Source organism: Electrona antarctica (assembly GCF_951216825.1).
Source record: "Electrona antarctica genome assembly, chromosome: 21".
Classification (NCBI taxonomy): Eukaryota; Metazoa; Chordata; class Actinopteri; order Myctophiformes; family Myctophidae; genus Electrona; species Electrona antarctica.
The window spans coordinates 707,112-721,333 of NC_136802.1; the positions used below are offsets into that span (position 1 = coordinate 707,112).

General features: G+C 43.5%; 1 protein-coding gene across 1 annotated transcript in view; it reads right to left on the reverse strand.

The window, feature by feature from the left end:
- Nucleotides 1–6,681: 6,681 nt before the first annotated feature.
- Nucleotides 6,682–14,222, reverse strand: part of LOC306914648 (ribonuclease inhibitor-like) — a 43,412-nt gene continuing 35,871 nt past the window's right edge. The window contains exon 15 of the mRNA XM_079491795.1: nt 6,682–7,305. Coding sequence (XP_079347921.1) covers nt 6,785–7,305 — 521 coding nt within the window. The 3' untranslated portion in view covers nt 6,682–6,784. The remainder of the gene's footprint in view (nt 7,306–14,222) is intronic.

Below are 14,222 nucleotides of genomic sequence, written 5' to 3' on the forward strand. Positions count from 1 at the left end.
TAGAAACCTCATGATGTCATAAACGTCTCTGTCTCTCTGTCGGGTAGAAACCTCATGATGTCATAAACGTCTCTGTGACTGTCGGGTAGAAACCTCATGATGTCATAAACGTCTCTGTGACTGTCGGGTAGAAACCTCATGATGTCATAAACGTCTCTGTGACTGTCGGGTAAAAACCTCATGATGTCATAAACGTAATAGCAGTGTTGTTTTTGGCGTCCACTCAGGAAAGTAGGCTTTCTAATGACACAACCCGCCTTTGTTTTGGTGGGTAGCAAAAACGTTCTTTTAAAATACGCTAAAGAGGAGAGGCTGGTCTGATTTCTATTTGAGATTTAAAACCGAAAGTCCCATAGCCTTATACTGCAGGGCAGAATGGTCCCATAGCCTTATACTGCAGGGCAGAATGGTCCCATAGCCTTATACTGCAGGGCAGAATGGTCCCATAGCCTTATACTGCAGGGCAGAATGGTCCCATAGCCTTATACTGCAGGGCAGAATGGTCCCATAGCCTTATACTGCAGGGCAGAATGGTCCCACAGCCTTATACTGCAGGGCAGAATGGTCCCATAGCCTTATACTACAGGGCAGAATGGTCCCATAGCCTTATACTGCAGGGCAGAATGGTCCCATAGCCTTATACTGCAGGGCAGAATGGTCCCATAGCCTTATACTGCAGGGTAGAATGGTCCCATAGCCTTATACTGCAGGGTAGAATGGTCCCATAGCCTTATACTGCAGGGCAGAATGGTCCCATAGCCTTATACTGCAGGGCAGAATGGTCCCATAGCCTTATACTGCAGGGCAGAATGGTAGAAGCAGTAGAAGGCTATGGACCAGAGCTAGCCCCGAGCTACAACCTCACAGCACGTTGTGTCGTAAAGCGCTGTGAGCTTGTAGATCGGCCGTACATGTGTGTGTTTTCTATGAAAGAGAGCGAGACATTCTACACAGTATTCACATCGTGTGTTTACCATGTGTGTGTTTTCTATGAACGAGAGCGAGACATTCTACACAGTATTCACATCGTGTGTTTACCATGTGTGTGTTTTCTATGAAAGAGAGCGAGACATTCTACACAGTATTCACATCGTGTGTTTACCATGTGTGTGTTTTCTATGAAAGAGAGCGAGACATTCTACACAGTATTCACATCGTGTGTTTACCATGTGTGTTTTCTATGAAAGAGAGCGAGACATTCTACACAGTATTCACATCGTGTGTTTACCATGTGTGTGTTTTCTATGAAAGAGAGCGAGACATTCTACACAGTATTCACATCGTGTGTTTACCATGTGTGTGTTTTCTATGAAAGAGAGCGAGACATTCTACACAGTATTCACATCGTGTGTTTACCATGTGTGTGTTTTCTATGAAAGAGAGTGAGACATTCTACATAGTATTCACATCGTGTGTTTACCAGGGAGGTAGACAGATATTTTCAGATCAGAGTGATGTCGTAATCTGTACAGATAATAATGCCAAAGAACACATTTCTCCTCAGTCGTCTTGTATCGAGCGTCGCACCGGCCCAGGAAATAATTCCCTGTTAATTTTCCCCGTATAGACGTTTCAAAAAGTATTTATTTAAAGACGTTTACGCCGCGGACAAAGACAAACTCTTGTTGTGACAAAACATGACAATAAACACGATGTTTTGGGGCCGATCACATAATTGGTAAGAAGAGACAAAAGGGCAGGTTACAACCCTTTTTGTTTTGTTTTTCTTCTTACGTCTTTAAATAAATACTTTTTGAAACGTTTATGGGGGAAAATGTCCTGGGCCCTCGTCCTTCTGAAAGGGGGCGGGGCTGAAAGGGCGTTTGTCGTATGAAGTTAGTTAAATATCAAATGTTTTTGCACTACAACCAGACTGTGTGTTTTGTAAAGAAGGGGTTACATTATTTGGAACTGACATAAACTTCCATTCAAATCTAAACAACAATGTGCCTGCTTTGCATCGTGCAATCAGCCACGCTGTCCTTTGATTATGCAATAATAATATTCTACATTAATGTACAAATGTTAGGAAATCTACATGAAAATAAACCACAACATTCTGAACAAAATGTTGCTCCGTTTGTGAATTATTGTTTAGAAAAGTCATATCTAATTGCATTAAACGACATTAAACAATGTTAAACTCACTTTTCCACTGGATTTGTCTACACTTTATGTATGCCCTGTATTAGTGAAACTGTAGCATACTGTACTTATGTTCAGCTGGTTGCATATTAACCCTTTAGCATACTGTACTTATGTTCAGCTGGTTGCATATTAACCCTTTAGCATACTGTACTTATGTTCAGCTGGTTGCATATTAACCCTTTAGCATACTGTACTTATGTTCAGCTGGTTGCATATTAACCCTTTAGCATACTGTACTTATGTTCAGCTGGTTGCATATTAACCCTTTAGCATACTGTACTTATGTTCAGCTGGTTGCATATTAACCCTTTAGCATACTGTACTTATGTTCAGCTGGTTGCATATTAACCCTTTAGCATACTGTACTTATGTTCAGCTGGTTGCATATTAACCCTTTCAGGCCATCCATCTGGAGCCTCTTATTGCACCAAACATCCACCCAACATTTTACAATAGATGTAGGGGAGAACGGGGAAAGATGAACCACTTTACAATAGATGTAGGGGAGAACGGGGTAAGATGAACCACTTTACAATAGATGTAGGGGAGAACGGGGTAAGATGAACCACTTTTACAATAGATGTAGGGGAGAACGGGGTAAGATGAACCACTTTTACAATAGATGTAGGGGAGAACGGGGTAAGATGAACCACTTTACAATAGATGTAGGGGAGAACGGGGTAAGATGAACCACTTTACAATAGATGTAGGGGAGAACGGGGTAAGATGAACCACTTTACAATAGATGTAGGGGAGAACGGGGTAAGATGAACCACTTTTACAATAGATGTAGGGGAGAACGGGGTAAGATGAACCACTTTTACAATAGATGTAGGGGAGAACGGGGTAAGATGAACCACTTTTACAATAGATGTAGGGGAGAACGGGGTAAGATGAACCACTTTTACAATAGATGTAGGGGAGAACGGGGTAAGATGAACCACTTTACAATAGATGTAGGGGAGAACGGGGTAAGATGAACCACTTTTACAATAGATGTAGGGGAGAACGGGGTAAGATGAACCACTTTACAATAGATGTAGGGGAGAACGGGGTAAGATGAACCACTTTTACAATAGATGTAGGGGAGAACGGGGTAAGATGAACCACTTTTACAATAGATGTAGGGGAGAACGGGGTAAGATGAACCACTTTACAATAGATGTAGGGGAGAACGGGGTAAGATGAACCACTTTTACAATAGATGTAGGGGAGAACGGGGTAAGATGAACCACTTTTACAATAGATGTAGGGGAGAACGGGGTAAGATGAACCACTTTACAATAGATGTAGGGGAGAACGGGGTAAGATTAACCACTTTACAATAGATGTAGGGGAGAACGGGGTAAGATGAACCACTTTACAATAGATGTAGGGGAGATTGGGGTAAGATGAACCACTTTTACAATAGATGTAGGGGAGAACGGGGTAAGATGAACCACTTTACAATAGATGTAGGGGAGAACGGGGTAAGATGAACCACTTTTACAATAGATGTAGGGGAGAACGAGGTAAGATGAACCACTTTTTACAATAGATGTAGGGGAGAACGGGGTAAGATGAACCACTTTTACAATAGATGTAGGGGAGAACGGGGTAAGATGAACCAATAGATGTAGGGGAGAACGGGGTAAGATGAACCAATAGATGTAGGGGAGAACGGGGTAAGATGAACCAATAGATGTAGGGGAGAACGGGGTAAGATGAACCAATAGATGTAGGGGAGAACGGGGTAAGATGAACCACTTTTTGCTTGCTGGCTCAATTTGCCCCAGGTAAGGCGTAAGTTGATCCAAGTCGAGGGGCAAGTTGAACCACATGATAAAGGTTTAAACTTCAACAGATAATGTATTCACTTATCGATAATAATATAATAACAGTTTTCCCTTTTGCAAATAGTCTTATTTGTTTATTTATTATTTAAACAATAGTAAGACAAATAAATAAAGTTTGTTATTCAGAACCTTATATTTGCAATATTGTTAATACAATATTGCAAACTTCTCTTAAATGAGTATGTACATGTAAAGGTCATTCAGTATAATTTGAGTAGCAAAAATATGACCATTGACTCAATTTACCCCCGGACATTGGTTCATTTTACCCATAGCCACCATTTTAGAAAACAATGACTAGAATAAGTTACTTCAGACAATTTATTTGCCAAATGATTCACATGGTTCTATCCATTGGCAAATCATCAACGTGTATGATATTACATTTTAGACCTAGGAACATTTTGCTTTGTATAACATTTTGTATAACATTTTATTTTACATGATGTGTCGAAATTTTACTTTGACCGACAAAAAAACGTTTTTTGTATAAATGATGATATGTGTGTACAGGGCCTGAGAGTGTACATATGGAACCAAATGGACCCTTACAGGTCTGTAACTCTGAGAGTGTACATATGGAACCAAATGGACCCTTACAGGTCTGTAACTCTGAGAGTGTAACACATGGAACCAAATGGACCCTTACGGCTGTAACTCTGAGAGTGTACATATGGAACCAAATGGACCCTTACGGGTCTGTAACTCTGAGAGTGTAACACATGGAACCAAATGGACCCTTACGGCTGTAACTCTGAGAGTGTACATATGGAACCAAATGGACCCTTACGGCTGTAACTCTGAGTGTAACATATGGAACCAAATGGACCCTTACGGGTCTGTAACTCTGAGAGTGTAACATATGGAACCAAATGGACCCTTACGGGTCTGTAACTCTGAGAGTGTAACACATGGAACCAAATGGACCCTTACAGGTCTGTAACTCTGAGAGTGTAACACATGGAACCAAATGGACCCTTACAGGTCTGTAACTCTGAGAGTGTAACACATGGAACCAAATGGACCCTTACGGGTCTGTAACTCTGAGAGTGTAACACATGGAACCAAATGGACCCTTACGGCTGTAACTCTGAGAGTGTACATATGGAACCAAATGGACCCTTACGGCTGTAACTCTGAGTGTAACATATGGAACCAAATGGACCCTTACGGGTCTGTAACTCTGAGAGTGTAACATATGGAACCAAATGCTACGGGTCTGTAACTCTGAGAGTGTAACACATGGAACCAAATGGACCCTTACAGGTCTGTAACTCTGAGAGTGTAACACATGGAACCAAATGGACCCTTACATGTCTGTGACTGAGAGTGTAACACATGGAACCAAATGGACCCTTACAGGTCTGTGACTGAGAGTGTAACACATGGAACCAAATGGACCCTTACAGGTCTGTAACTCTGAGAGTGTAACACATGGAACCAAATGGACCCTTACAGGTCTGTAACTCTGAGAGTGTACATATGGAACCAAATGGACCCTTACAGGTCTGTGACTCTGAGAGTGTAACACATGGAACCAAATGGACCCTTACAGGTCTGTAACTCTGAGAGTGTAACACATGGAACCAAATGGACCCTTACGGCTGTAACTCTGAGTGTAACATATGGAACCAAATGGACCCTTACGGGTCTGTAACTCTGAGAGTGTACAAATGGAACCAAATGGACCCTTACGGGTCTGTAACTCTGAGAGTGTAACACATGGAACCAAATGGACCCTTACGGGTCTGTGACTCTGAGAGTGTAACACATGGAACCAAATGGACCCTTACAGGTCTGTAACTCTGAGAGTGTAACACATGGAACCAAATGGACCCTTACAGGTCTGTGACTGAGAGTGTACACATGGAACCAAATGGACCCTTACAGGTCTGTAACTCTGAGAGTGTAACACATGGAACCAAATGGACCCTTACAGGTCTGTAACTCTGAGAGTGTAACACATGGAACCAAATGGACCCTTACAGGTCTGTAACTCTGAGAGTGTAACACATGGAACCAAATGGACCCTTACAGGTCTGTGACTGAGAGTGTACACATGGAACCAAATGGACCCTTACAGGTCTGTAACTCTGAGAGTGTAACACATGGAACCAAATGGACCCTTACAGGTCTGTGACTGAGAGTGTACACATGGAACCAAATGGACCCTTACAGGTCTGTAACTCTGAGGGTGTAGAAATGGAACCAAATGGACCCTTACAGGTCTGTGACTCTGAGGGTGTAGAAATGGAACCAAAAGGGTCCATTTGGTTATGGGGGTCTGAAGGCGTAAGGGGGGTCGTTGAAATGTGGTATAAAGTTTGAGAACCACAGTTTTACAAAACAGTTAAAACAGTTAAAACAGTTAAAACAGTTAAAACAGTTAAAACAGTTAAAACAGTTGAAATGTCCTAAAACTAAATTACACTTTATTTACAAAATGTACAGAAAATACTACAGGCGTTCTAATAATTATAACATCAATCATTTACATCAATAAACACTGAGGAGCCTGTGTGTGTGTGTGTGTGTGTGTGTGTGTGTGTGTGTGTGTGTGTGTGTGCAGGCGTGCGTTAGTGTGTGCAACTGTGCATGCATGTGTTTGTAGACACACACACACACACACACACACACACACACACACACACACACACACACACACACACACACACACACACACACACACACACACACACACACACACACACACACACACACACACACACACACACACACACACACACACACACACACACACACACAGCTACAGTGCATGTAGCTCCTCCTCCTCCTCTGACTCACAGGGACACTGAGCCCCCCCCCCACCAGCAGCAGAACCCAGCATAGAGAGGTCCAGTGAACCTGGACTGGAAGGTGTGCAGGTGTGTGAGTGTGTCAGAGGACAGTGTGTAGAAGGACACAGTGCCAGCAGCATGGTCTACATACACTGCTACTGTGGAGGAGTAGGAGGAGGGACTGACAGGGAGGAGAGTCCGCTCCTTATTGTGATACACAGTGTACCTGTTATTAACACCATCACAGTACAGACACTGATCATTGTATCCAAACCCACTGTCATTACCCTGTCTGGGGTTTTCTCCGTGTGCCACTGCTACAAAAACCTCTTCACTACACTTTACCTCATAGTAACAGCGTCCACTCAGTGTCTCTCTGGACATCACCTGAGGGTAGTTCTTAAATCTGTGTGGATGAGGAGGATAGTTCTGATCCTCTCTCACCCAGCTCACCTTCCTGTTGTTCTCAGACAGAGAGAGGTGACTGTTTGCTGTGTTTGGATCCAGTGTGAGTTCACACACATCTGATGAGAAGAACAACATGCAATACAGCACCAGTTTACAATCACACATAATAATAATAATAATAATAATAATAATAATAATTTCACCACATTACTGTAACTAACCATCCTCTGCTTTCAATGGTAACAGATGGACTGTAATGCCCACAGGTCACCGCTAGAGGGCGCACCATGCCCGTGACAGTCAGCTATATGGTGACTTGATGAGGTGTTGGGTGAAATCAACCCTGAAGGCTTTCTGACAGACATATGGGAACCCCTCCCCTAATGGGCGGGGTTTTTCCTTTTCTTTGACATGACTTGGGCGTGTTCTAATGAAGTAGACTCTAGAGAAGCATTCCAGCAGCCAGCTGGTAGCATGCCTCGTTAGGCAATAGACCGTTAAGACCACCGGATTAAGGTTGGTGAGGGGTGCGTTAAAACCACCGGATTAAGGTTGGTGAGGGGTCCGTTAAATCGACCGGATTAAGGTTGGTGAGGGGTGCGTTAAAACGACAAGATTAAGGTTGGTAAGGGGTGCGTTAAAACGACCGGATTAAGGGTGGTGAGGGGTGCGTTAAAACGACCGGATTAAGGTTGGTGAGGGGTCCGTTAAAACGACCGGATTAAGGTTGGTGAGGGGTGCGTTAAAACGACCGGATTAAGGTTGGTGAGGGGTCAGTTAAAACGACCGGATTAAGGTTGGTGAGGGGTCCGTTAAAACGACCGGATTAAGGTTGGTGAGGGGTCCGTTAAAACGACCGGATTAAGGTTGGTGAGGGGTCCGTTAAAACGACCGGATTAACCCATTTAGGCCTGACGTCGAAGTTTTAAAAATGTCTTCTAAATCCTGACAGTTTTCTGAAATACCTACATTTCTATATCAGTGGTGCTCAATATTTCATGTCAAGGACCCCAAACATTATATGTAATTGGCCACGGACCACCATTTGAAAATATGTTGTTCCAGGGACCCCTCAGAAGCAAAGATATGAGTTAAAAACGTTCGCTCTGAAAGAATATACATTCAAAGATTTGTGCCGCATTTTCACGATTTTTCAAAAATAGCAGACCTACAAGCTCATAGCGCGGCACTCGGTGCCGCGCTATGAGCTTGTAGATCTGCTATTTTTCAATAGCTAAAGTATAACATAATGTTTAAAACACCAAAAGGGGTTCCCGCCCAAAATGGGTTGGTGAGGGGTCAGTTAAAATGACCGGATTAAGGTTGGTGAGGGGTCCGTTAAAACGACCGGATTAAGGTTGGTGAGGGGTGCGTTAAAACGACCGGATTAAGGTTGGTGAGGCGTCCGTTAAAACGACAGGATTAAGGTCGGTGAGGGGTCCGTTAAAACGACAGGATTAAGGTTGGTGAGGGGTGCGTTAAAACGACCGGATTAAGGTTGGTGAGGGGTGCGTTAAAACGACCGGATTAAGGTTGGTGAGGGGTGCGATAAAACGACCGGATTGAGGTTGGTGAGGGGTAAGTTAAAACGACCGGATTAAGGTTGGTGAGGGGTCCGTTAAAACGACCGGATTAAGGTTGGTGAGGGGTCCGTTAAAACGACTGGATTAAGGTTGGTGAGGGGTCAGTTAAAACCACCGGATTAACCCATTTAGGCCTGACGTCGAAGTTTTAAAAATGTCTTCTAAATCCTGACAGTTTTCTGAAATACCTAAATTTCTATATCTGGTGCTCAATATTTCATGTCAAGGACCCCAAACATTATATGTAATTGGCCGCGGACCCGCATTTGAAAATATGTTGTTCCAGGGCCCCCTCAGAAGCAAAGATATGAGTTAAAACTTAAAAACGTTCGCTCTGAAAGAATATATATTCAAAGATTTGTGCCGCATTTTCACGATTTTTCAAAAATAGCAGACCGGATTAAGGTTGGTGAGGGGTGCGTTAAAACGACCGGATTAAGGTTGGTGAGGGGTCCGTTAAAACCACCGGATTAAGGTTGGTGAGGGGTCCGTTAAAACCACCGGATTAAGGTTGGTGAGGGGTGCGTTAAAACGACCGGATTAGGTTGGTGAGGGGTCCGTTAAACGACCGGATTAAGGTTGATGAGGGGTCCGTTAAAACGACCGGATTAAGGTTGATGAGGGGTGCGTTAAAACGACCGGATTAAGGTTGGTGAGGGGTCCGTTAAAACCACCGGATTAAGGTTGGTGAGGGGTGCGTTAAAACGACCGGATTAGGTTGGTGAGGGGTCCGTTAAAACGACCGCATTAAGGTTGGTGAGGGGTGCGTTAAAACGACCGGATAAAGGTTGGTGAGGGGTGCGTTAAAACGACCGGGTTAAGGTTGGTGAGGGGTGCGTTAAAACGACCGGATTAAGGTTGGTGAGGGATGCGTTAAAACGACCGGATTAACCCATTTAGGCCTAACGTCGAAGTTTTAAAAATGTCTTCTAAATCCTGACAGTTTTCTGAAATACCTAAGTTTCTATATCAGTGGTGCTCAATATTTCATGTCAAGGACCCCAAACATTATATGTAATTGGCCGCGGACCCCCATTTGAAAATATGTTGTTCCAGGGACCCCTCAGAAGCAAAGATATAAGTTAAAAACGTTCGCTCTGAAAGAATATATATTCAAAGATTTGTGCCGCATTTTCACGATTTTTCAAAAATAGCAGACCTACAAGCTCATAGCGCGGCACCGAGTGCCGCGCTATGAGCTTGTAGATCTGCTATTTTTCAATAGCTTAAAGGTGGCCTTACACTAGCCGATAATCGGGCATTTGAAATCTGACAGCACCACACACTACAGGATAATCGGAGCGGGGCCGAGCAAATATCAAACATTCTTGATGTTGATCGGGCCGATCCCGATCGCGCGCGGGGGGTGCGCGATTGAGTCGGGCACCCCCCGAGCTTCAAAAATTCCCGATTATCGGCTAGTGTAAGGCCACCTTTAGTATAACATAATGCTTAAAACACCAAAAGGGGTTCCCGCCCAAAATGGGTTGGTGAGGGGTCCGTTAAAACGACCGGATTAAGGTTGGTGAGGGGTCCGTTAAAACGACAGGATTAAGGTTGGTGAGGGGTGCGATAAAACGACCGGATTAAGGTTGGTGAGGGGTGCGTTAAAACGACCTGATTAAGGTTGGTGAGGGGTGCGTTAAAGCGACCGGATTAAGGTTGGTGAGGGGTGCGTTAAAACGACCGGATTAAGGTTGGTGAGGGGTGCATTAAAACGACCGGATTAAGGTTGGTGAGGGGTCCGTTAAAACGACCGGATTAAGGTTGGTGAGGGGTCTGTTAAAACGACTGGATTAAGGTTGGTGAGGGGTGCGTTAAAACGACTGGATTAAGGTTGGTGAGGGGTCCGTTAAAACCACCGGATTAAGGTTGGTGAGGGGTCCGTTAAAACGACCGGATTAATGTTGGTGAGGGGTCCGTTAAAACCACCGGATTAAGGTTGGTGAGGGGTGCGTTAAAACGACTGGATTAAGGTTGGTGAGGGGTCCGTTAAAACCACCGGATTAAGGTTGGTGAGGGGCCTGTTAAAACCACCGGATTAAGGTTGGTGAGGGGTCCGTTAAAACGACCGGATTAGGGGTGGTGAGGGGTCCGTTAAAACGACCAGATTTACCCATTCAGTACGGGAACCCCTTTTGGTGTTTTAACTAAGCATTATGTTATAGTTTAGCTATTGAAAAATAGCAGATCTACAAGCTCATAGCACGCCACTGAGTGGCGCACTACGACCTTGTAGGTCTGCTATTTTTGAAAAATCGTGAAAATGTGGGCGCAAATCTTTGAATATAGATATTCTTTCAGAGCGAACATTTTTAACTCAAATCTTTGCTTCTGGGGGGGTCCCTGGAACTACATATTTTCAAACGGGGGTCGGCGGCCAATTACATATAATTTTTTGAAATATTGAGCACTACTGATATAGAAACATAGGTATTTCAGAAAACTGTCAGGATTTAGAAGACATTTTTTAAATGTTGACGTCAGGCCTAAATGGGTAAAACACTGGGCTGTTTAAATGTTGACGTCAGGCCTAAATGGGTAAAACACTGGGCTGTTTAAATGTTGACGTCAGGCCTAAATGGGTAAAACACTGGGCTGTTTAAATGTTGACGTCAGGCCTAAATGGGTAAAACACTGGGCTGTTTAAATGTTGACATCAGGCCTAAATGGGTAAAACACTGGGCTGTTTAAATGTTGACATCAGGCCTAAATGGGTAAAACACTGGGCTGTTTAAATGTTGACATCAGACCTAAATGGGTAAAACACTGGGCTGTTTAAATGTTGACATCAGGCCTAAATGGGTAAAACACTGGGCTGTTTAAATGTTGACATCAGGCCTAAATGGGTAAAACACTGGGCTGTTTAAATGTTGACGTCAGGCCTAAATGGGTAAAACACTGGGCTGTTTAAATGTTGACGTCAGGCCTAAATGGGTAAAACACTGGGCTGTTTAAATGTTGACGTCAGGCCTAAATGGGTAAAACACTGGGCTGTTTAAATGTTGACGTCAGGCCTAAATGGGTAAAACAATGGGCTGTTTAAATGTTGACGTCAGGCCTAAATGGGTAAAACACTGGGCCGTTTAAATGTTGACGTCAGGCCTAAATGGGTAAAACACTGGGCCGTTTAAATGTTGACGTCAGGCCTAAATGGGTAAAACACTGGGCTGTTTAAATGTTGACGTCAGGCCTAAATGGGTAAAACACTGGGCTGTTTAAATGTTGACGTCAGGCCTAAATGGGTAAAACACTGGGCCGTTTAAATGTTGACGTCAGGCCTAAATGGGTAAAACACTGGGCTGTTTAAATGTTGACGTCAGGCCTAAATGGGTAAAACACTGGGCTGTTTAAATGTTGACATCAGGCCTAAATGGGTAAAACACTGGGCTGTTTAAATGTTGACATCAGGCCTAAATGGGTAAAACACTGGGCTGTTTAAATGTTGACGTCAGGCCTAAATGGGTAAAACACTGGGCTGTTTAAATGTTGACGTCAGGCCTAAATGGGTAAAACACTGGGCTGTTTAAATGTTGACATCAGGCCTAAATGGGTAAAACACTGGGCTGTTTAAATGTTGACATCAGGCCTAAATGGGTAAAACACTGGGCTGTTTAAATGTTGACATCAGACCTAAATGGGTAAAACACTGGGCTGTTTAAATGTTGACATCAGGCCTAAATGGGTAAAACACTGGGCTGTTTAAATGTTGACATCAGGCCTAAATGGGTAAAACACTGGGCTGTTTAAATGTTGACGTCAGGCCTAAATGGGTAAAACACTGGGCTGTTTAAATGTTGACGTCAGGCCTAAATGGGTAAAACACTGGGCTGTTTAAATGTTGACGTCAGGCCTAAATGGGTAAAACACTGGGCTGTTTAAATGTTGACGTCAGGCCTAAATGGGTAAAACAATGGGCTGTTTAAATGTTGACGTCAGGCCTAAATGGGTAAAACACTGGGCCGTTTAAATGTTGACGTCAGGCCTAAATGGGTAAAACACTGGGCCGTTTAAATGTTGACGTCAGGCCTAAATGGGTAAAACACTGGGCTGTTTAAATGTTGACGTCAGGCCTAAATGGGTAAAACACTGGGCTGTTTAAATGTTGACGTCAGGCCTAAATGGGTAAAACACTGGGCCGTTTAAATGTTGACGTCAGGCCTAAATGGGTAAAACACTGGGCTGTTTAAATGTTGACGTCAGGCCTAAATGGGTAAAACACTGGGCTGTTTAAATGTTGACGTCAGGCCTAAATGGGTAAAACACTGGGCTGTTTAAATGTTGACGTCAGGCCTAAATGGGTAAAACACTGGGCCGTTTAAATGTTGACGTCAGGCCTAAATGGGTAAAACACTGGGCCGTTTAAATGTTGACGTCAGGCCTAAATGGGTAAAACACTGGGCCGTTTAAATGTTGACGTCAGGCCTAAATGGGTAAAACACTGGGCTGTTTAAATGTTGACGTCAGGCCTAAATGGGTAAAACACTGGGCTGTTTAAATGTTGACGTCAGGCCTAAATGGGTAAAACACTGGGCCGTTTAAATGTTGACGTCAGGCCTAAATGGGTAAAACACTGGGCCGTTTAAATGTTGACGTCAGGCCTAAATGGGTAAAACACTGGGCTGTTTAAATGTTGACGTCAGGCCTAAATGGGTAAAACACTGGGCTGTTTAAATGTTGACGTCAGGCCTAAATGGGTAAAACACTGGGCTGTTTAAATGTTGACGTCAGGCCTAAATGGGTAAAACACTGGGCTGTTTAAATGTTGACATCAGGCCTAAATGGGTAAAACACTGGGCTGTTTAAATGTTGACATCAGGCCTAAATGGGTAAAACACTGGGCTGTTTAAATGTTGACATCAGGCCTAAATGGGTAAAACACTGGGCTGTTTAAATGTTGACGTCAGGCCTAAATGGGTAAAACACTGGGCTGTTTAAATGTTGACGTCAGGCCTAAATGGGTAAAACACTGGGCTGTTTAAATGTTGACGTCAGGCCTAAATGGGTAAAACACTGGGCTGTTTAAATGTTGACGTCAGGCCTAAATGGGTAAAACACTGGGCTGTTTAAATGTTGACGTCAGGCCTAAATGGGTAAAACACTGGGTCGTTTAAATGTTGACGTCAGGCCTAAATGGGTAAAACACTGGGTCGTTTAAATGTTGACGTCAGGCCTAAATGGGTAAAACACTGGGTCGTTTAAATGTTGACGTCAGGCCTAAATGGGTAAAACACTGGGCTGTTTAAATGTTGACGTCAGGCCTAAATGGGTAAAACACTGGGCTGTTTAAATGTTGACATCAGGCCTAAATGGGTAAAACACTGGGTCGTTTAAATGTTGACGTCAGGCCTAAATGGGTAAAACACTGGGCTGTTTAAATGTTGACGTCAGGCCTAAATGGGTAAAACACTGGGCTGTTTAAATGTTGACATCAGGCCTAAATGGGTAAA